Source organism: Trachemys scripta, chromosome 7 (genome assembly GCF_013100865.1).
Source record: "Trachemys scripta elegans isolate TJP31775 chromosome 7, CAS_Tse_1.0, whole genome shotgun sequence".
NCBI lineage: Eukaryota > Metazoa > Chordata > Testudines > Emydidae > Trachemys > Trachemys scripta.
The window spans coordinates 316,251-337,002 of NC_048304.1; the positions used below are offsets into that span (position 1 = coordinate 316,251).

The 20,752-nt window shown below is 48.8% G+C and overlaps 2 protein-coding genes across 6 annotated transcripts in view; both read left to right on the plus strand.

Moving 5' to 3' along the window:
- The window catches only part of LOC117880469 (SRSF protein kinase 3-like), a 33,513-nt gene extending 15,508 nt beyond the window's left edge, over nt 1-18,005 (plus strand). For all 3 annotated transcript variants that reach the window (XM_034776700.1, XM_034776702.1, XM_034776701.1), the window contains 6 exons: nt 4,327-4,489; nt 8,896-8,978; nt 10,547-10,654; nt 11,186-11,255; nt 11,370-11,462; nt 16,885-18,005. In XM_034776700.1, the coding sequence (XP_034632591.1) occupies nt 4,327-4,489; nt 8,896-8,978; nt 10,547-10,654; nt 11,186-11,255; nt 11,370-11,462; nt 16,885-17,069 (702 nt within the window). In that variant the 3' untranslated portion in view covers nt 17,070-18,005. The remainder of the gene's footprint in view (nt 1-4,326; nt 4,490-8,895; nt 8,979-10,546; nt 10,655-11,185; nt 11,256-11,369; nt 11,463-16,884) is intronic.
- Nucleotides 18,006-20,249: 2,244 nt separating this feature from the next.
- Nucleotides 20,250-20,752, plus strand: part of LOC117880220 (probable peptidyl-tRNA hydrolase 2) — a 13,818-nt gene continuing 13,315 nt past the window's right edge. For 2 of the 3 annotated variants that reach the window (XR_004646496.1, XM_034776173.1), the window contains exons 1-2: nt 20,251-20,395; nt 20,578-20,649. Coding sequence is in view for 2 of the 3 variants with exons in the window: in XM_034776173.1 (XP_034632064.1) it covers nt 20,327-20,395; nt 20,578-20,649 (141 nt within the window). In the remaining variant the exon portion in view is untranslated. Of the gene's footprint in view, nt 20,396-20,577; nt 20,650-20,752 lie in introns of all 3 variants that reach the window. The other variant, XM_034776174.1, reaches the window with a different exon arrangement.

The window sequence follows — 20,752 nt, forward strand, 5'->3', positions numbered from 1 at the left end:
AGCCATATCAACCTGCCAGATCTCATAAACGAAGCAGCATCAGGTTGCAGAAACAGACTCTGAGGCACTACTGAGGCACTTCTTTACTTTATGTATTAAACTGATGTGTGCTGTTACTGTGCACTACGAAACAACTTCCTCCTCTTGCCCCAGAGGTGCCTGCACTTCAGTGGCAGAAGTAAGCTCTGTCTAGATTTATTTGTCAAACGCATCAGGACTTTTTGCTATGAAAAGTCAATAAAAATCCAATATATTTTTAAGATATTACCAAATTAGTTAACAAAAAATACCAACATGATGAAATAACTAAAAAGCTGATAGCTAACAGGAAATACAAGTATATGTTTTAAACTGAATTGTGTGACAGTACCTAATCTTAAAATGCATACGGTGAAAGAGTCATCAATGTCCGTACGTGACCTTTGGGTTGCCTAGCCTAGCCCCAATTTTACTGGAATTTTAAAAGAGCTGCTTGTTCAGATTTCAGTGGCCTTTTGTAGACCTGTGCCTGGGAAATTCACTACTGATATTGTTGAGGTTACAAGTTGCAAAATGACATATTTAGAAAGTTGGTTCAGCTCAGAATAGTCCGTATTATGGAGTGTTACTTCACTGAGCAACTCTTGAAAATTAATCTGCTGCCCACAGGGACACATGAAACAAATCTGCCTGTCATCCATACTGTCTGTTGACATAAGAACCTCCATCCGCTGTGGTAGCTTTGACAACATCATGGAAAATTCTTTTTTTCCTCCCTCCCTCCACAGTTAAAAAAATCTGCTGTTGACAAGCTGGCTTCAGTGTGCAGTCATAGCCAGCACTGAAAGCAAGATACATAGGAAGACTACTTAGTTAAACAGTCTTGAGTTGGCTCCAGTTTGGCTGTGACGTTTGTCTATATAGCTTTCTTCATGGTATTACAAATTTCTAGCACTTTGCTTCATAGCTCTCTCTCTTTCCTTCCACGCAACATGACCAGAGGCCTGAGCTGCAGCAAGTGCCATGGCTGAATGATGTTTTCATTCATGCTCTGATCGGAACCACAATCTTTCTCCATCCGCTGCATAGTCTTGACATTTTACTTAAACAAACATGCCAGAAACAGCATTTCTTACACAGTGTCCATGAGCTGCTAGGGAATGGAAAAGGCTAACAGAGATCTCGAAGTTCTGTTATAATCACATGGTACATTTCAGAACTCTGAGTATTTCAACAGCTCTTTGCTGATCCACTTGTCAAGATGTCGGAGGAACATCTTGACAAGTGGGCAGATTGGGTGTGCAGTCCAGCACCCCAAGCCTCCTCCAGAGGCTTGGTGTAGATGAAGTGGACTCTTCCTCCTTTAGCCTGTTTTTCAAATAGCATCTGAAACCCTCTACAGGGGGGAATTAACAGGCCATCTTACTCTGAATTAACTCCTGCCCTCATGGGAAAATTAATCTGAACATCTTGGAACTAACAAGCTGTGTGCTCAACTTCACTCAAACGTTGCTTCTCATTGTATCCCATCCTCCATCCTTTGTCTACTTAAGACTGTAAGAGCTTGGGGCAGGAACCTTTGTTTTCATATCATACCTGTCTGTAAAGTGCTAAGCAAACAATAATTCTTATTACTGTAGAGTTAGGGACTGCTGATGTGGCATTTTCCTTCTGTTCCCTCCATTTGAAGTGGGTTAGGTATTCTTCCCCCCACAAATTATCTTTGAGGCTGAAATTTCTCCTCATTTGGTGTGCAGCCCACGAAGTGGTTTATTTTGAAAGTGTTAAGAAAATCTGTCAACATATGACTTAGAGTGTAAAACAGGACTTTTCAGTAGCCATTCTGCTGCTACTGATATTATATTTGGCTAACTCAGAAACAATTTGGATTTAAAACTTCAAAAGTGTCTTGTGAGTATCAGTGAGTCTGTTAAAATCTTCATTTCCTAATCAATGTTCATTAGTGAGTTATTCTCCATGTATAGAGTATGTTCTCTTCCCAACCAGTTAAGTCCCTAAATTCTTGATTCTTCAGACTCTCTGTGCTCCATAACAAGGTATCTTTTTCCCCGCAGTGATGAAGCGTTGTCCTTCTCTTTTCCCTACACACTTTAACTAATTCTATATATTCTTGTTTGGGTCTCTCCCCAATACCATTGCAGGTTTTATTTCTACTTATTTGTAATGTGGTAGTGCCTAGAGGCCAAGGCCCCTTTGTGCTAGGTACTGTAAAAACATATATACCGTATATACGTGTTCATAAGCCGAATATTTTTGGTAAAAAAGTGACGCATCAAAGAGCAGGGGTCGGCTTATAAATGGGTCTACACCAAAATTTGATGATTTTAAACTCTATGGAATCATTGAATTGAATATCTAATACATTATTGTTTTGTTTACCTGGAGTATCTGCAGGCATGGAGCCCCTCAGCTCCCTCTGGCCGCAGTTTACCCTTCCCAGCCAATGGGAGCTGCGGGAAGTGGCGCAGGTAAACAAAATATCCCAACCCGCCAGCGGCTTACCCTGATGGGCCAGGAGCCAAAGTTTTCCAACCCCTGAAATATAGGGTCGGCTTATGAAAGGGTCATACAGTTTTTGCTGTTTTTACCTAACCATTTTGGGGGGGTCGGCTTATAAACGAACAGGCTAATGAACGAGTATATATTGCAACAAAGAGAAAGTCCCTGTCTCAAAAAGCTTATAATCTAAGTGTAAGATTACAGACAACAGGTTGATGCAGCAAACAGTTGTGGGTGAGGCAAGAGAGACCAAGAAACAATGAGATGATGTTGGTCAGCATGATAATTAGTGATCACAAATCTGAGCCAGTTCATGAAAAACCATGTCTTGTTACTTAAATTTTCCTGGTCAAATTATATCCTTTTGCACCTTAATTATAGTGTCCCCAGCCACTTCCTTACGAATGGATTGTAATACTTCCTTCCATTGCACGTTGCTACTTGGTTCCCCAAAATCTACTTTCATTGTACTAGTGCAATGTGTGAGTTCTCCATTTCTCACTATGCTAAATCCAAGTAGCTCAGACTTTACCCCATTCTTTCTAGGTCCAATGATGAAACCATTAGTTGTATCACACCACTTGCTCCCATAATGCCCCTCTAGCCAGTCAAGGTAGGTAAAGTAAGACTGAAACTTCTGCCAGTATTTCTCTGCTGACAGCCCTTTGCGGTCTAGGACAGCTGCCTTCACCACCTCCTAGTCCTTGGCCTGGTCATTGCTCAGTGCCATATAGGTGGCTTGAGCCTTGCTGGCCAGATAGGGAGACAGTTATAGGGTCCAGGTTTTCCTATCCCATCCAGCACCCATGGCTACCTGCTGAAAGGTACAAAGAAAGGCGTCCGGGTCATCAGCAGGGCCCATCTTACATAGGCCTAACACCGTCGTGCGGGTGCCCTCACTTCCCACCTTTGTAGGAGCTGCTGCTGCTGCACTTTGGCCTGCTCCTTTATAAATTCCTGGGGAGTTGTCTGTTGCTCCGCCTGCCAGGTGAATAAGGCCTGCCTCTCTAGCTGGTGGGATTGCTGGAAGGCTTGCAGTGCCTTCTGCATCTCCTCCTGTTGCTTTGCTAGTCACTGCAGGGTTCCCTCCATCTCTGCTCTGCTAGTCACTGCAGGGATCCCTCCAGATCTTGCACTGGCTTCAGATCCTGGACAAGGCCCCACGTGTAGCAAGGTGCACACTGGGCCCCTTTGGTTTAGGCCCCTGTTGCCCTCTCCAATCAGTCAGGAACACCTCAGCTTGATGCAACACCTTTATTTTCTTGTTCTATGTTCTTTATTTACAATTTTCCTGCCACCACTTTCCACCTATGTACAGGTTTCGCAGCCAACTTTGCCAAGTGCAGGCCTGGCCAGCAACAGACCAGAAGACTCCCACCTCCCTCTGTGCTTGGCCTTTCTCTTCCTCCCTTCCTCTGGCTTCCTCCCAGCCTTTATAGCCATGGCTAATGAGGCTGGCAGGTAATGCCTATTACCAGGCAGACACAGGGCTATTCACCCAGCCCCAATCCATTCCCCTTGATTGGGGTTGGAGTGGCAGGGGCTGAGTAAGTGTTTCTCACTCAGCACCCTGTCACAGATGCTGACTCCAAGCAGATGCATGGGATTCCCTATATAGGGATTGTGGAAGCAGAAATTCTCCGACAGGATGGCCTCCTACAGAATTTTCAATGTCATCTGTGTCTCATTCTTCATAAATATCAGAATATGTGTTAAACACCAAGTCTATTATTTTGGACTCTTTTTCTCTTGTGACATCATCTAAAGCTGCTCCTAGGAATGGTTTCTGCATTCCTGATTGTTGATCACCGTCTCTGGTTCATACAGGTACTGGCAGGGCTACAGTTCCTGCATACAAATTGTCGGATTATCCATACAGACATCAAGCCAGAGAACATCTTGCTGCAGTTGGATGAGGAGAGTCTCCAGAAGCTTCTGCATGACACAGCTGCCTGGAGCCAAAGTATAAATCTGGGCCTAAAGAAACCAGGTAGGTAGAAAGGGTAAAGATTTGCAGAGTTTAGTACAGGAAGTGCATTGCCAGCAGATCGAGGAATGTGATCGTTCCCCTTTATTTGACATTGGTGAGGCCTCATCTGGAATACTGTGTCCAGTTTTGGGCCCCACACTACAAGAAGGATGTGGAAAAATTGGAAAGAGTCCAGTGGAGGGCAACAAAAATGATTAGAGGGCTGAAGCACATGACTTATGAGGAGAGGCTGAGGGAAGTGGGATTGTTTAGTCTCCAGAAGAGAAGAATGAGGGGGGATTTGATAGCTGCTTTCAACTACCTGAAGGGGGGTTCCAAAGAGGATGGAACTCGGCTGTTCTTAGTGGTGGCAGATGACAGAACAAGGAGTAATGGTCTCAAGTTGCAGTGGAGGAGGTCCAGGTTGGATATTAGGAAACACTATTTCACTAGGAGGGTGGTGAAGCACTGGAATGCGTTCCCTAGGGAGGTGGTGGAATCTCCTTCCTTGGAGATTTTTAAGGCCCGGCTTGACAAAGCCCTGGCTGGGATGATTTAGTTGGGAATTGGTCCTGCTTTGTGCAGGGGGTTGGACTAGATGACCTCCTGAGGTCCCTTCCAACCCTGATATTCTATGATTCTAAGTGGGACTCACACAGGTGCTAGGATTCCTGCGAGGAACAAGAACATTCCTGCTTACTGCACCCCAACCTCAGCCTATGGAGACTTCATTCCAAGGGTAAATATACAGTAGGATAAATTCATGCATTGGCTGGTGAGAGGCCATTGGCCTAGATGACCCTGTATTGGTAGGCCTTTTCCATTTCTTGCTTCCAGGAGTAAGCCCATCTGTCTCCTATACCAACCACTTAAACCCCAGACTAGGTCTGTTTGTGTATAGACATGCTGCTGCAGATGGGTTTGTATGTAGGAACAACTGAAAAATTATGAGCATTTGCTGATGCCTTTCCATCGCTTCTGAGCAGTTACTCACAGCCTTACAGTACAATACAGCTCCACCTTGTATAGCACTTTTCATGCTAGTTGTAAACCAAAGTACTTTGTTTTAACCATGCAAAGGCCCATCTCCAGTATCTGATGTTTAAAGGAGACCTGTGTTTACTGCTCTTCTTCAGGCTTATATAGGCATTGCAATGACTTCTCAGGGTCTCTTCATCTCAGTGCTTCCTCTGGTTGTGGATAGTACCTATGCAACATTACTCAATGGGCTAATGTCTTTCCTGTGTCCTCTTTCACCTGGGGCAGTCTGTGCGGCCTGGAGTCAGTGCAGCCAGACCAACAGCCTTCATAAAGAGCCTAGACTAGAAAATAAAACCCTCCCTTGGTTTTTGTTTGTTTGTTTGTTTTTTGCTTTATGCACTGGCTTCTGTGACTTTAAAATAAAACATTCTCATTTGTGACTTCTGTTTTCTCCAAGACAGTTTAACAACAGCCACAGTCAAGATCAAACTCCTGTTCACAAAGCTCAATGTCCTGGCATCGAGAGCTGCTGGAACAGGCTCTCGTGTCTCAGAGAGTACAGTTATCCCAATAAATGTCCTTGCCTCACTGGGGCACCAGCAAGGCCCAGTTGCTTTCCATTAGTCCCAGCAAAATTTACAAAGTAGGAATTCCTATCCAGCCACACTTTGCCCAGTTAAATTTATCACCATAGATCTGAGAACCATGTCTGACAACCAGAATCAGAGAGGGGGATTGTATTTGCACAGGAACGGAAACAAATCTGATCTGCTGAAAGGTAGCAGTAGCCTCAAAACTATGCAATTCATGGGGACATCATGATGAGATGGACACGCAGCTCCCCCTGCTATTCTGACTCTGTTGATGCCCCTCAATCCAGCCCTGCAGCATTTCCCCCACTCCCTCCTACAGATCTGCTGATGCCCTTTAGTCCTGCCCACACATATACACAGCTCTATCACTGCAAACTAGTCCTCACTTGTGGTCCAGACAGTCACATTTGACAAGAAATCTTCAGAGGAGAACATCTAGTTCATGTTCTCAGTGTGTTAAACTACTCCATTCTATTCTGTTCTGTTTAGGTTCTTATTCTGAGAACGCTATTTCCTTTCTGTAATTTAAACACAACACCAGCACTTGTATTCTGAGTCTTTGCACCAGAGATATTCCTCACCTTTTAGGAATGATTTGGGAGATGTAACACATTTTATGTCAGAGCTTGTCTCTTGGTGCTGCTGTTTCATGGACCTAATGTTTTGGGGTGAATGGTGACACTAAATTACTGACAGATTTTTGCTTGAATCAGGCTTGCATGATAGTGTATGACATACTTTACAATGAAGTGCTTGTCAATATAACATAATCTGGAAGATATTTGAGGGAAAGGGATGTCTTTTCCAAGTAGGGTGACCAGATAGCAAATGTGAAAAATCGGGAGGGGGGTGGGAGGTAATAGGAGCCTGTCAGGGCTGTATCCCCACTTTGAACTTTAGGGTACAAATGTAGGGGCCTGCATGAAAACTTCTAAGCTTAACTACCAGCTTAGCTCTGGTCCGCTGCCACCATCCCAAGAATTCCCATCCCTGGGAAGCCTTGAGAAACCTTCACCAATTCCCTGGTGAATACAGATCCAAACCCCTTGGATCTTAAAACAAGGAGAAATTAACCATTCCCCCTCCTTCCTCCCACCAACTCCTGGTGAATACAGATCCAACCCCCTTGGATCTTAAAACAAGGAGAAATTAACCATTCCCCCTCCTTCCTCCCACCAACTCCTGGTGAATACAGATCCAACCCCCTTGGATCTAAAACAAGGAAAAATCAATCAGGTTCTTAAAAAGAAGGCTTTTAATTAAAGAAAAAGGTAAAAATCATCTCTGTAAAATCAGTATGGAAATTAACCTTACAGGGTAATCAAACTTAAAGAGCTCAGAGGACTCCCCTCTAGTCTTAGGTTCAAAGTACAGCAAACAAAGATAAACACTCTAGTAAAAGGTACATTTAAAAGTTGAGAAAACAAAGGAAAACTAAGACGCCTTGCCTGGCTATTTACTTACAAGTTTGAAATAGGAGAGACTTGTTTAGAAAGATGTGGAGAACCTGGATTGATGTCTGGTCCCTCTCAGTCCCACGAGCGAACGCACTCCCAAACAAAGAACACAAACAAAAGCCTTCCTCCCACCCCCACCCCACCCCCCCAGATTTGAAAGTATCTTGTCCCCTTATTGGTCCTTTGGTCAGATGCCAGCCAGGTTACCTGAGCTTCTTAACCCTTTACAGGGAAAAGGATTTTGGAGTCTCTGGCCAGGAGGGATTTTATAGTACTGTACACAGATAAGAAAAAGACCCAAAAATCGGGACTGTCCCTATAAAATCGGGACATCTGGTCACCCTATTTCCAAGATAAAAATCAAAAGGTAGCTGGTCACCTTTCAATTTTCAGAGCAGATTCTGTCTGCCAGAGGTCAGTACCCTGCAGGGGTCACATTTCCTCTTGCTGATGTTGTCAGAGGAGAAAAGCCAGTGCTATTGCTGTGATCTGAGGGACTCGGTAGGAAGTGCTCTTTCCTGAGTCACTGTTGGCCCCAGTGCCCCGGCTTGGTGCTAAGGGAACTGTGATGCATCGTGGGGTGAGCGACTGAATAGGGGGCACTCTTCCCTCTGAGTTGGTGCTGACCCCAACGCTCCGCTTCAGACAATTACAGGCTGTTCTTCTAAAATCCTCTTGCCAATCTAACTGGATAAGCACATAGAAGTTTCAGCAGTGGGTAAAGAGGAATCACCTCTCTGTAAAGCACTGTAGGATCCTTTGGGCTGAAAGGCATTAGATAAAGGCAAAAACATATATGAATGATCTGTGTTGAATGATACACCTGTTAGTTTGGAGACAAGAGGGGTGAGGTAATATCTTTTATTGGACCACCTTCTGTTGGTGAGAGAGACAAGCTTTGGAGCTACAAAGAGCTCTTCCTAAGGTCTGGGAAAGGTACTCAGAGTGTCACAGCTAAATACAAGATCAATCAGATAGTTTAGCTTAAGTGTTTAGCACATATTCTAAGTTTCAGAGTAGCAGCCGTGTTAGTCCGTATCCGCAAAAAGAAGAACAGGAGTACTTGTGGCACCTTAGAGACTAACAAATTTATTAGAGCATAAGCTTTCGTATGCATCCAAAGAAGTGGGCTGTAGTCCACGAAAGCTTATGCTCTAATAAATTTGTTAGTCTCTAAGGTGCCACAAGTACTCCTGTTCTTCGTTTTGCACATATTCTAAGGGATCATTCAAAGTGAAGTGGCCGGATAACACCCCTGTAGTAATAGGACAAAAGGGGGATTAGTGTGTTACAGATTGTTATAATAATCCATAAATCCAGTGTCTCTTAAAAACATAATTTTTTGTATCTAGAAAAATTGTGAATTTAAGCTCTGTTTTTTTTTTCTTTCATACAGGAATTCTTGCCAATCAATTGGATCATTGCAATATAATGAAAATGGGAGTGAAAATTGCGGACCTAGGCAGCGCATGCTGGACCGTGAGTCAGTTTCAGCTCTCACCTAGTAGTGTAGCTAGCGGGGTGCAGGGGAAGCAGCCGCTTCCCCTCAGCACATGTTCCATAAGCAGCGCCTTTCCAAAAGCGGCCGGAGGAGCGAGGGGGGGTGCAGGGGTGGCACGGTGGGGCCGGAGGAGCCATGGGGGGGGAGGGGCGGTGCGGCCAGAGGAGGAGCCAAGGGGGGCATGGCCAGAGGAGGACCCAATGGGGGGCACCTTTTTTATGTTTGCTCCCTCTCCTCTTAGAAGCTGGCTATGCCACTGCTCTCACCCCCCTACATATAACATTGTATATGTAGCTACAACATCACCGGCTCATTCACCTGCACGTCCACCAATGTTATATATGCCATCATGTGCCAGCAATGCCCCTCTGCTATGTACATTGGCCATACTGGACAGTCACTACGCAAGAGGATAAATGGACACAAGTCAGATATCAGGAATGGCAATATACAAAAACCTGTAGGAGAACACTTCAACCTCCCTGGCCACACAATAGCAGATGTAAAGGTAGCCATCTTACAGCAAAAAAAACTTCAGGACCAGACTCCAAAGAGAAACTGCTGAGCTCCAGTTCATTTGCAAATTTGACACCATCAGATCAGGATTAAACAAAGACTGTGAATGGCTATCCAACTACAGAAGCAGCTTCTCCTCCCTTGGTGTTCACACCTCAACTGCTAGCAGAGCACCTCACCCTCCCTGATTGAACTAACCTCGTTATCTCCACACTGATTTATACCTGCCTCTGGCGATTTCCATTACTTGCATCTGAAGAAGTGAGGTTCTTACCCACGAAAGCTTATGCTCCCAATACTTCTGTTAGTCTCAAAGGTGCCACAGGACCCTCTGTTGCCTTTTAAAGAAGGTGTGAGTAACAGTTGGGGGAAATTAGTACTGGGGAAATTAGGTTTAGGTTTTGTAATGACCCAACCACTGCCAGTCCTTATTCAGGCCTAATCTGATGATGTCCAGTTTGCAAATTAATTCCAGTTCTGCAGTTTCACGTTGGAGTCTGTTTTTGAAGTTTTTTTGTTGAAGAATTGCCACTTTTAGGTCTGTTATTGAGTGACCAAAGTGATCACACCTTCTTGTCAACTGTCTGATATGGGCCACTTTATTTATTTTTCCTCCCTTGGTATCCTGCTGTTAAATTAATTGTCTCATTAGACTGACCTCACACTTGGTAAGGCAACTCCCATCCTTTCATGTATTTATACCTGCTCCTGTATTTTCCACTCCATGCATCTGATGAAGTGGGTTCTAGCCCACGAAAGCTTATGCCCAAATAAATGTGTTAGTCTCTAAGGTGCCTCCTCGTTGTTTTAGTCCAGTAGAAATGTCTAATCATGAGGAGAATGAAGGGAAATCACCCCAGGTGTTGTGGGGCTCAGCAGGTAGATCTGCTGTATCCTGCATGAGATTGGGTATATGCATTCAGCATGTTCCATCCATGGTCTGTACCACTATGTCCTGGACTTTGCTGTGATTTTCTTTGTTTTTAATCAGTTGTGAACCACTAGCCATAGTCCGTCCTTTCTGTTTCAGTACAAGCCCCTTTCCAAAGAGATCCAGACCCAGCCATACCGAGCCCTGGAAGTTCTTCTTGGGTTAGATTACAGCACTCCTGCAGATATCTGGAGCACAGCCTGCCTGGTAGGGATTCTCAGCCCAATGGACATGGTGATTGCAGTGCACCACAGATGTGAACATGAATGACACACCAGCAACCCTGTGAGAATATCTGTCCTCAGCCATCAGTTGATCTTATTGCATTTGGGAGTAAGACGAGTCTTGTCTGAAGAAGTTGTGATAAAAATAAGCACGCTGCAAATACCAACTTCTGTTCAAAGTTGTACTGCAGATAAACCTCCTCTTAATTGTCTTGTCCCTATATTGATTACAAGGCAATTAATATCCTATATATGGAACCTAACATATGTCAAACTGAACCAGATACACACTGAGATTTACCCAGGCAAAGGGGAATGTGATGTCTGTGGTGGCAGAGCAGGGACTGTCGGCACCTGCAGGTGTTTCCTTATCTTAGGAACACTCCTGTGTCATGGAGTATTGGAGAAGTGAAAAATGGGGTGGTGCTGAGGGAGTGGAGGGACTGGTGAAGAATGACTCTCTTGACTGTCTGGCTTGGGCACTGAGTGGATTAATAGGCTATTTCATTTCCAGGCATTTGAAATGGTGACCGGCGAGTGCCTTTTTGAACCCCAGGCCGGGAAATATTTCTCCAGAGATGATGGTAGGATTCTGTCATCTTCAGTGACTTCATTGATGAAAGGATCATAAAATCTAAATATCCAGCTTCTTGTTTCCCCCATTCTCTTTCTCTCTCTCTCTCTCTCGCTCTCTCTAGATCATGTTGCTCGTATCATTGAACTCCTGGGAAGAATTCCTCCTAAAATTATTTTCTCCTGGAAACAGTCGTCTAAATTCTTCAGCAGACAAGGTGAAAATAGGAGCTGGGGAATTATCCAGAAAGGCATAGGCGCTGACTCCGTGGGTGCTCTGGGGCTGGAGCACCCATGGGGAAAAAATGGTGGGTGCTGAGCACCCACCAGCAGCCCCCCATCAGCACCTCCCCCTCCCCCTCAGTGCCTCCTGCCCAACAGCAGGCCCCGCCAATCAGCGCTTCTCCCTCCTGCCCACCGCAATCAGCTGTTCCGCGGCGTGCAGGAGGCTGGGGGGGAGGGGAGGAGCGAGGACGCGGCACACTTGGGGGAGGGGGCGGAACGGGGCGGGAAGGGGCGGAGCGGGGGTGGGAAGATGCAGGGTGGGGCAGGGGTGTGGCCTTGGGGGAAGGGATGGAGTGAGGGCAGGGCCTGGAGCAGAACCAGGGGGTCAAGCACCCCCCAGCACAATGGAAAGTTGCCGCCTGTGCAGAAAGGTGCAGATCTCTGACCCACCCCTAAATAACTTGCTCTTTGAAAAACAAACAAAAAGCTATCTTAAGCAAAGCTCTCTGTAAGCAGGGAGAGAGCTGAAGACTCCATGAAGTCCTCTAGGACCTTGATGTGCCAACCTATTGACTTGAGCGTTACTCAGGAGATGATGCCAGTACAAAATTCTAAAGTCGGTAGGAGTTTCTTAGTCAGTGAGAACTAAGAAATATCCCAAAAGGACCTAGATGGAGAGTAGAAACGTGGGATGAAAATAACTAAATGAGAGTCAAGCTGGAAGAAGCCTGAAATTCGGGTATTATGCTGACAGAGGACAAGCACATTCTCTTCCCAACTCCGCGGCCTTTGCCTCCAGCCCAGTCTGTCTAAAATGTGCATCTCCTCTCTTTGAATCTCTTTGCTGCCTCTCCCTTGGCTCATCAAGTTTAAACATTTTGTCCTTGACTCCAAGGCCCTACCTAGCACTCTCCCTCCCCACTTTCCCACTTAGTCTCTTACTATGTTCCTTTCTCCACTCAGCCAGTGAAACAGCCTCAAACAGGGATTTCCCCACCTCGCCCCCCGAATTTCCCCAACACCCCCACCCCATTTTTGTGAACTAGTTACATGCAGTGTTGCCAGTTTAGTGATTGTTTGGAAATTTGAATTGAAATTGAAACATTAATACATACTTTAAAAGTATATACAGTGTATGATAAAATACGTGTATCTGAAAACGTATAATAGATTTGAAAAGTATGAACATAGACTAGCTTCCTTATACAGCTGCTGTTTTTTATGACAATGTCGGTGCATTCATTTCGGGGACATTGGCCAACCTAATAAATCCAAATGATGATTTGTAAGCAAAGTCTTAATGAGCTCTCCCTGACAGCTAGTGATGAGCTGGGGCTGGGGGGAAAGGGCTTCAGGACCAGATTGTATTTACATTCACACCTAATCTACCTAGGTATCCAGCAAACAGAGCTGTGTTGCCCAAGGGATAGATTTTGGCTAGGTTTGGGTTACAAATCACTTGAATGCGGGGTGGGGGTAATGTAATGAACGTTGTTGTTCTTATTGTATGAGTAAAGGGCAGTAGAATTGTACCTAGCCTGTGCTGATTGAGGGCATGAAGAGAGAAGGTGGGGACAGGTGTTTTGCTTGATGGTCTGCCTGAGTCACAAGTACTATTTGACCTGTCCCTCTCCACTGTTTAAAGACAGAGCTGATTAGGCTCCATAGATAGTCTTTTGTTTTGTTAAGTGACCACTACAGCTGAAATCAGGTCTAAGTGCTTAGTCCTGCTGTGGGACAGTGTTTCTGTGGAAGAGACGGCCCAGACTGCACTATCAGCGAGGTTCCCCCACTGAGAGCTCAGCTGAAATCACTGAGATCTGGGTGGAACCTCAAGAGACCAACTCGCAGAGGTCACAGTGGCAGGTGACGGTGCAGGGCCATTGGCAACAGAGCGATGGAGTGAACGGTGGCACAACGAACAACAGTGGCCAGAGCAAACAGTTAGCAGCTGGAGGAACAAGCAAGGTGCCATCTTGCCCCCCCACCTGGGAGGTGAACTCATGTGAAAGCACCTCTGAACTCTGAGTCTCCTCTGACCAAGGACAACACCAGTGAGTGTTAATGAGGATGTTAAGAATGCTGGAGACACAACACAGTTCACGCGAACAAACATGGCTGTGGCATCCTACTTTCTATTTAAGCAAGAAATACCACACACTACAAACTGGAGGCCAACGTTAAGTGCATTGTCACTTGTTCATCCTGAAGTTGAACACTGTTTCCGAAGAAGACCAGCAAATGCTCACTATCTTTCTGCAAGAAACTCAACTGACTGGCTAGAAGCATGTGGTGCAACAGTGAAAGACTCAACAGTTGAGTCTCCCGAACTTGGTGGTGTTGCATTTGACAGCATGGCTACTGCATGCCTGAATGTGGAAGAGCAGGAATGCTCGGCCCGGGTTCTACAGGTCTTGTTGGGTAGCAGAAAACCCTCCACCAGAGCGACTTACTTGGCCAAGTGGAAAAGGTTCACGTACTGGGCTTCAGAACAACTGGCCTTGCTGCAGGTTATTCTGGATTATCTTTTGCACCTCAAGCTCCAGGGCTTGTCCCTGTCATCAGTCAGGGTCCACCTGGCCACTACTTTGGCTTTCCACCCTCCATTCCAAGGCAGGTCAGTCTTCGCTCACGACATGACAGTCTGTTTTTTGAAAGGTCTGGAGCGTCTCTACCCTCATGTCCAGGAGCCTGTCCTTCCTGGGACTTGAATCTCGTGCTGTCAAGGCTCATGGGGCCTCTCTTTGAACCTCTAGCTTCCTGCTCTCTTCTCCTTCTCTCCTGGAAGATTTCATTCCTGGTTGCAGTAATGTCTGCCCGCAGGGTGTCTGAGATCAGGGCTCTTATTTCAGAACCACCCTACATATTCTACCAGAATAAGGTCCAGCTGTGACTGCACTCGGTGTTCCTGCCCAAGGTAGTTTCCCAGTTTCATACCGGCCAGGACATATACTTGCCTGTCTTCTTCCTGAAGCCTCATAAATCGGAAAAGGAATGCCCTGGATGTCGGGAGGGCGCTGGCCTTCTATATCGACAGGACAAGGCCATTTTGCAAGTCAATGCAGCTGTTTGTTGCAGTGGCAGACAGGATGAAAGGTTGCCTAATGTCTGCTCAAAGGATTTCATCTTGGATCACAGCCTGCATCCGATACTGCTACGAGCTGGTGAAAGTGCCTCCACCGGCAATAGTCACGGCACACTCAACTAGAGTGCAAGCGTCATCAGTGGCCTTCTTGGCTCAGGTACGCATCTAAGAGACCTGTAGAGCTGCAACCTGGTCATCGGTCCACACATTTACATCCCATTGTGCACTTACCCAGCAGGCCTGGGACAATGCTGGCTTCGGCAGAGCAGTGCTGCAAGTTGCAAGACCATGAATTCTGAGCCCATCTCCATTGGCACTGCTTATGAGTCACCTAGAACGGAATGGACACGAGCAAGCACTCGAAGAAAAAATGGTTACCTACCTTTTTGTTACTGTTGTTCTTTGAGCTGTGTTGGGGAGGGATAGCTCAGTGGTTTGAGCATTGGCCTCCTAAACCCAGGGTTGTGAGTTCAATCCTTGAGGGGGCCACTTAGGGATCTGGGGCAAAATCAGTACTTGGTCCTGCTAGTGAAGGCAGGGGGTTGGACTCAATGACCTTTCAAGGTCCCTTCCAGTTCCAGGAGATAGGATATCTCCATTAATTAATTAATTTTTTTCATGTCCATTCCATGACCCACCTTCCTGCCCCGCTGTTGGAGTTGCCGGCAAGAAGGAACTGAGGGGGCGTAGGGCCTGATATACCAGCGCATGAGTGCGGCACTCATGGGGGCGCCATTGCCGACCAGTGTTCCCTCTAATTTTTCCCACCCACGTGTGGAATTAATTTTGTTATGTGCTATGGAGGTGATGTGTGACACATCACCTTCACATTGGTGCACATAACAAAATTCATGTGGTGGTTGTGGGACCAAGGGGTTCGGAGAGTGGGAGGGAGCTCAGGGGTGGGACAGAGGGTTGGGGTGAAGGTTTGTGAGGGCTCCGGCTGGGGGTGTGGGCTGGGGCCAGACATGAGAGGCTCAGGGCTGCGGCTTGGTGTATGGGATGAGGGCTCTGGCTGGGGGTGTGGGCTCTGGGGTGGGGCTGGGCATGAAGGGATCAGGGCTGGGGCTTGGTGCATGGGGTGAGGGCTCCGGCTGGGGGTGTGGGCTCTGGGGTGGGGCCAGGCATGAGGAGCTCAGGGCTGGGGCTTGGTGCATGGGATGAGGGCTCCGACTGGGGGTGTGGGCTCTGGGGTGGGGCTGCGGATGAAGGGTTTGGGGTACAGGAGGATGCTCCGGCAGGGAGAGCAGACTCCCCGCAGTAGCACCTGGGTTGGGGGAAGAGGCGTCTATCCCCACCGCAACAGCTCCGGGGCTGGGACTGCAGGATAGATGCCTCTCGCCTGGGTCCTGGGCCAGGCCAGCCCGCCCCGGCAGGTCTTGGCTGCAGTGGAGTTGGGGCCGGAGGAAGGGTTCCCCGGCCACGGCAAGTCTGGGCTGCCCCGGCTGCAGCAGGTTGGCAGCCGGGCTAGGCGGGGGCTGGGGGAGGGGCGTCCCTCTCCCAGCTGTGGCAGGACCCCGTGCAGGTTCTCTAAGCACTTACATGGCGCTAAGTAGGTTGCGGCTGCGAAGCTTACAGGAAACTTAGCTGCTGACCCTACGGATACCACTAAGGCAAAAATCTCCAACAACCGCGCACATGGGCACGCGCACACCTAGAATGGAATAGAGATGAGCAACACATCTCGAAGAACAACCGTTACAAAAAAGTAGGTAACTGTTTTTTCCTTCCATGGTGCCAACAAGAAGCGAGTCAAAAGATAGTCATTATTGATATTTTTCTCATTAATTGTGTATATTTGTAAATTTAATTGACCCATTGGGTACTGGTCAGCCTAACCTGACTTACTGCATGCTCTCTGGGCAAGGACTGTGTCTTCTGTCAAGTGTCTACCAGACTTCTGGGCCTGTAAAAGCAATAATCATAATAAAGAAATTATACATGAGTTTGCAGTGAGATATGGCAACGAAAAAGGGCCAATGCATTTTTGGGCTACATTCACAGAGGTATCACGGAGCAGGGAGGTGATGGTCTCTGACTTTATGGCCCCTGGTGTGACTGCATCTAAAATATTTAATTCACTTTTGGGCATATTATCACCAGAGCAATGTTGACATAGTAGGGGGAGTTCAAAGATCAGCACAACTGGCTGACAGGTGGCACCTTACAGGTATTGAATAAGTATAAAGAGCGAAGAGCAGGAGAATTATTTAAGGTGGTATAGGGAGAATCCAGGAGGAGGTGGTGTGTAATAAAGCAGCAAGAGGAGAGGGATTTAGGAGGCTTTTATACTCAATGGTGAAGTATTGTGCTTATGTCATCTTTGGTAGGTGCTCTCCTACGGATTTCCAGGCTTTTCCCCTGCACTCTGTACAACACCCTAATGGACAGATACAACTGGACAAAGCAAGAGGCCGCTCCATTTACTAGCTTCCTTCTGCCAATGCTGGAATACACACCAGCCAAACGGACAACAGCAGTGAAATGCCTCCAACACCCATGGCTGAGTAGCTAGTGTCCAGATCAGTCTTGTGACTCTTTCTCTGGAGATGGAACACAGAAAATCAGTTTATTCCACAGGACATAGAACCATACCAGATGGCAAATCTGTTGAAGATGCAGGCCACAGAATTCATAGTGGAATTCAAGCATTGGCAGCCTTTTTCTCTCCCACTATGTTCCTGTCCTTTCACCAGGCTCCATTCCCTTAACACCATAATCCAAGTAGCCTGATTGAGTCTCACTCTCCTTCCTCAGCAGCTTGTTGTCTGTTACAATGGCTCCATCTCCTCTGTTCCTGAACCTAGGTGCTTTTACTCCATTACTTTCCCATTTATTGCCACATTTCTGCACCTGCCACCAATCTGTCTACAGAGATGGCACAACTCAACTTCCATATTGGTTTCTGCAGAAGCTAGACTTCCATTCAAAGAAAAGTTAGGTTTCTAGTCCTCTGTGCAGAGATCTCTAACCTGCTGCCCGCTAAATGTGGGAAGTCACAAATAGCTAATCCTTCAGCAGGTATAGAAGAGCTAAGCCCACTGTAGTTTCTCTGACTCAGAGTACAAGCTGTGCGAGGAGGCTCTACAAAGGGTTTTCATTGTCTGGTAGTGGTACTGCTGGAACGGAAGCAGATCTTTAGGCCTAGCTCCCTAACCAAGTAGGGAATGTTCATGGGCTCCATCAGTTACTCTAGATGTGGAGAAGCTGCCAGGCTCTGGGAAGGATTTCTTTCCCCATAAATCTTAAATTCTGTGAGAAAAGCCTTTTGCTTGGGGCAGGAACGAGGAAGAGAGGGGACCAGCAAGTCTTTAGTGTGAACTATCTAGTACAGGTTCTCAAACTGGAGTCCACGAGGATACTCCAGGGGATCCAGGAGTCATGTCCAGGACCACCAGCCCCGCCAATCAACTCCTCCCCCTTCCTCCCAGTACCTCCTGCAGGCCACAGAACAGCTGTTCAGTGGTGTGCAGGAGGTGCTGGGAGGGAGTGGGGATGGGGCTTGCTTGGAGAAGGGGGCGGGAAGAGGAGGGGCAGGGGTAGGAAGATGGGGTGGAGCCTTGGGGGAAAGGGTGGAGTGGAGGCGGGGCCTGAGGCTGGGCAGGGGTTGAGCACCCTGGGGAAAATTAGAAGCCAGCTTGGGGGTCTATGAAAAGTTTTAAATCAAAATGGGGGTCCTCGGGTTGCTAAAGTTTGAGAACCAGTGATCTAGTACATTTTGATGGGTGTTAACTCTGAGTCTAATGATGGTGAGTTGCATGTCAACACTGTTAACTATTTCCATGCTGATCATTTTATCAATATTACTCGGCTCCTCTGGGATTACAGGTAGGATGGAGGAGGAGAAGAGAACTACCTTCTCCTCTCCCATTATCTGATCCCAGTACTGCACTCTCTGATGCCATTTCCAAAGCCCAGGTACCACATCTGTGGATGCTTCTATCTCACTGGCCATCTAGGTACCATTGCATTTGCTGAAGATTTCTTAGTTAAATACTGCATCAAAGGATATTCCAGCTGTTTTGGCTGCAGTGTCTTATGCTGAGATGCATCTTTATGTTCTTATGTTCTTTACCTTAAACAGGCCTAATTCTGAAAAGGCTTCAGTTTAATTAATCCCTTTATTCCTGAATGGTTTGTAAGCATATGTAAATACCACACTTAGATGGGTCTTGGGAACTGAAGGGTAAACACACTAAATGCAGTAATACCTGTAGGGACCCTGGATTAAGTTTGGCAATTCCTTCGAGTAGTCTGTCTAGACTAGTATTCTTTCTCAGATATTGGCCAGTACTTCATGTTGCAGAGAGGTGAATGAAACCTCATAATGGACAATTATGCAGCAACTTCCCCATAGGGGAAATTTCTTCTTAAACCTGTTTAGTTGGCAGTTGGCTCAGGGCCTGAGGCTGGAGGGGTTACAGACTATTCCTTTTTAATCCTGTTTAATGTAACGGCAGACATGCATGTTACCCATAATTGTTTGGTATCTTTCTGACTTCAATTATATCCTGTGACTGAGTCCCACGTGCTAATGATGTGTCTCAGCATTACAATGCCCGTGTGGGTCCGATTCACACGGGTGCTGTGTTTCCTCTCCCGGCTCAGGCACGGGGGTCTGAGGAGCCCGTGCCAGGGGCTGGGCAGGCGCAGCTGCCCAGCTCAGCGGGGTAGGAGCGGTGGGTGACGCTCAGGCCTGTGGCCCTGGCTGGGGCTGGGCGGTGGGTGACGCTCAAGCCTGTGGAGCCCGTGCCTGGGGCTGGGGGGTGGTGGTGGGTGACGGTCAGGCCTGTGGAGCCCGTGCCTGGGGCTGGGGGGTGGTGGTGGGTGACGGTCAGGCCTGTGGAGCCTGTGCCTGGGGCGTGGTGGTGGGTGACGGTCAGGCCTGTGGAGCCCGTGCCAGGGGCTGAGCAAGCGGAGCTGCCCGGCCTAGCGGGGTAGGGGCGCTGGGTGACGCTCAGACTAGGGTTACCATACGTCCGTTTTTTCCCGGACATGTCCGGCTTTTCGGCAATCAAACCCCCGTCCGGGGGGAATTGCCAAAAAGCCGAACATGTCCTGGAAAATGCCGGCCGGGCCCTTCCCCTCCCGGCTCCGGCGGCGCAGGGTCCGGAGGCACGGGGGCTGCCCGAAGCCGGTAGCGCTCGGGCAGCCCGTCTCTTAAACAGAGCCGAAGAGTCAGGGGAGGAGCAGAGCCTCCGGCCGCCGCGGCTCTGCTCCTCCCCGGCTCTGTTTAAGAGCCGAGCGCTACCGGCTTCGGGCAGCCCCCATTCCTCCGCACCCTGCGCCGCCGGAGCCGGGAGGGGAAGTGCCCAGCCGGGGGCGCAGGGTCTGGGGGCTGCCCGGCAAACCGTGAAGCCGGTAGCGCTCGGGCAGCCCTTTCCGCGTGGCTGGGAGGGGGAGGGGGAGGGGGCGGAGTTAGGGGGAAGGGGCGGGGCCGGGGTGGGAAAGGGGCGGGGCCAGGGCCCGTGGAGGGTCCTCGTTTTTCATTTGTTTAATATGGTAACCCCGGGTCCGGCCTGAGGAGCCCGTGCCTGGGCGGGGGAGGAGCCCGGCGGGGCGGGCGGGGGCGACTCTCCGGCCTGTGGGGCTGCGCGGCGGGGGGGGGGGGGGGGGGGGGGGGGGGGGGGGGCAGCGGATGACGGAGCGGATTCGTTGCAGGGGTGTGGGCGTGGCCGGGAATCACATGGAGGCGAAGAACAAATCGGATTGGCCGGGCCATGCAGGGCGCAGCCAATAGGAGAGTGGAGCGGCCGCCGGTCGCGCGGGGGGATGGAGGCCGATGAGGCGCTGCTGGTGCCGCTGCGGGAGCTGGGGGTGCCCGAGGCGGCGGCGCGCCGGGTGAGCCGGGGCGGGCGGGGCCGGGGCGGGGAGGGGCGTTTCTAGGGGCCGGGGGAGCCGGGACGGGCGGGGCTGGGCCGGGGCGAGGGGGGGGAGTTTCGCGGGGCCGGGGGAGCCGGGGCGGGCGGGGCTGGGCTCACGCTCACGCCGCTCTCTTCTCTCTCCCGCCCCGCCCCCCGCAGGCGCTGGCCCTGACCGGGAATGTGTCCGCGGAGGCGGCGGCGCAGCTCTACTTCGGCGGCCTAGAGACGCAGGTAGGCCCCGCGCGGCCCGGCCCGGCCCGGCCCCGGCCGTTCCCTCCCCCTCCCCGCGCGGCGGGGCCCGGCCCGGCCCCGGCCGTTCCCACCCCCTCCCACA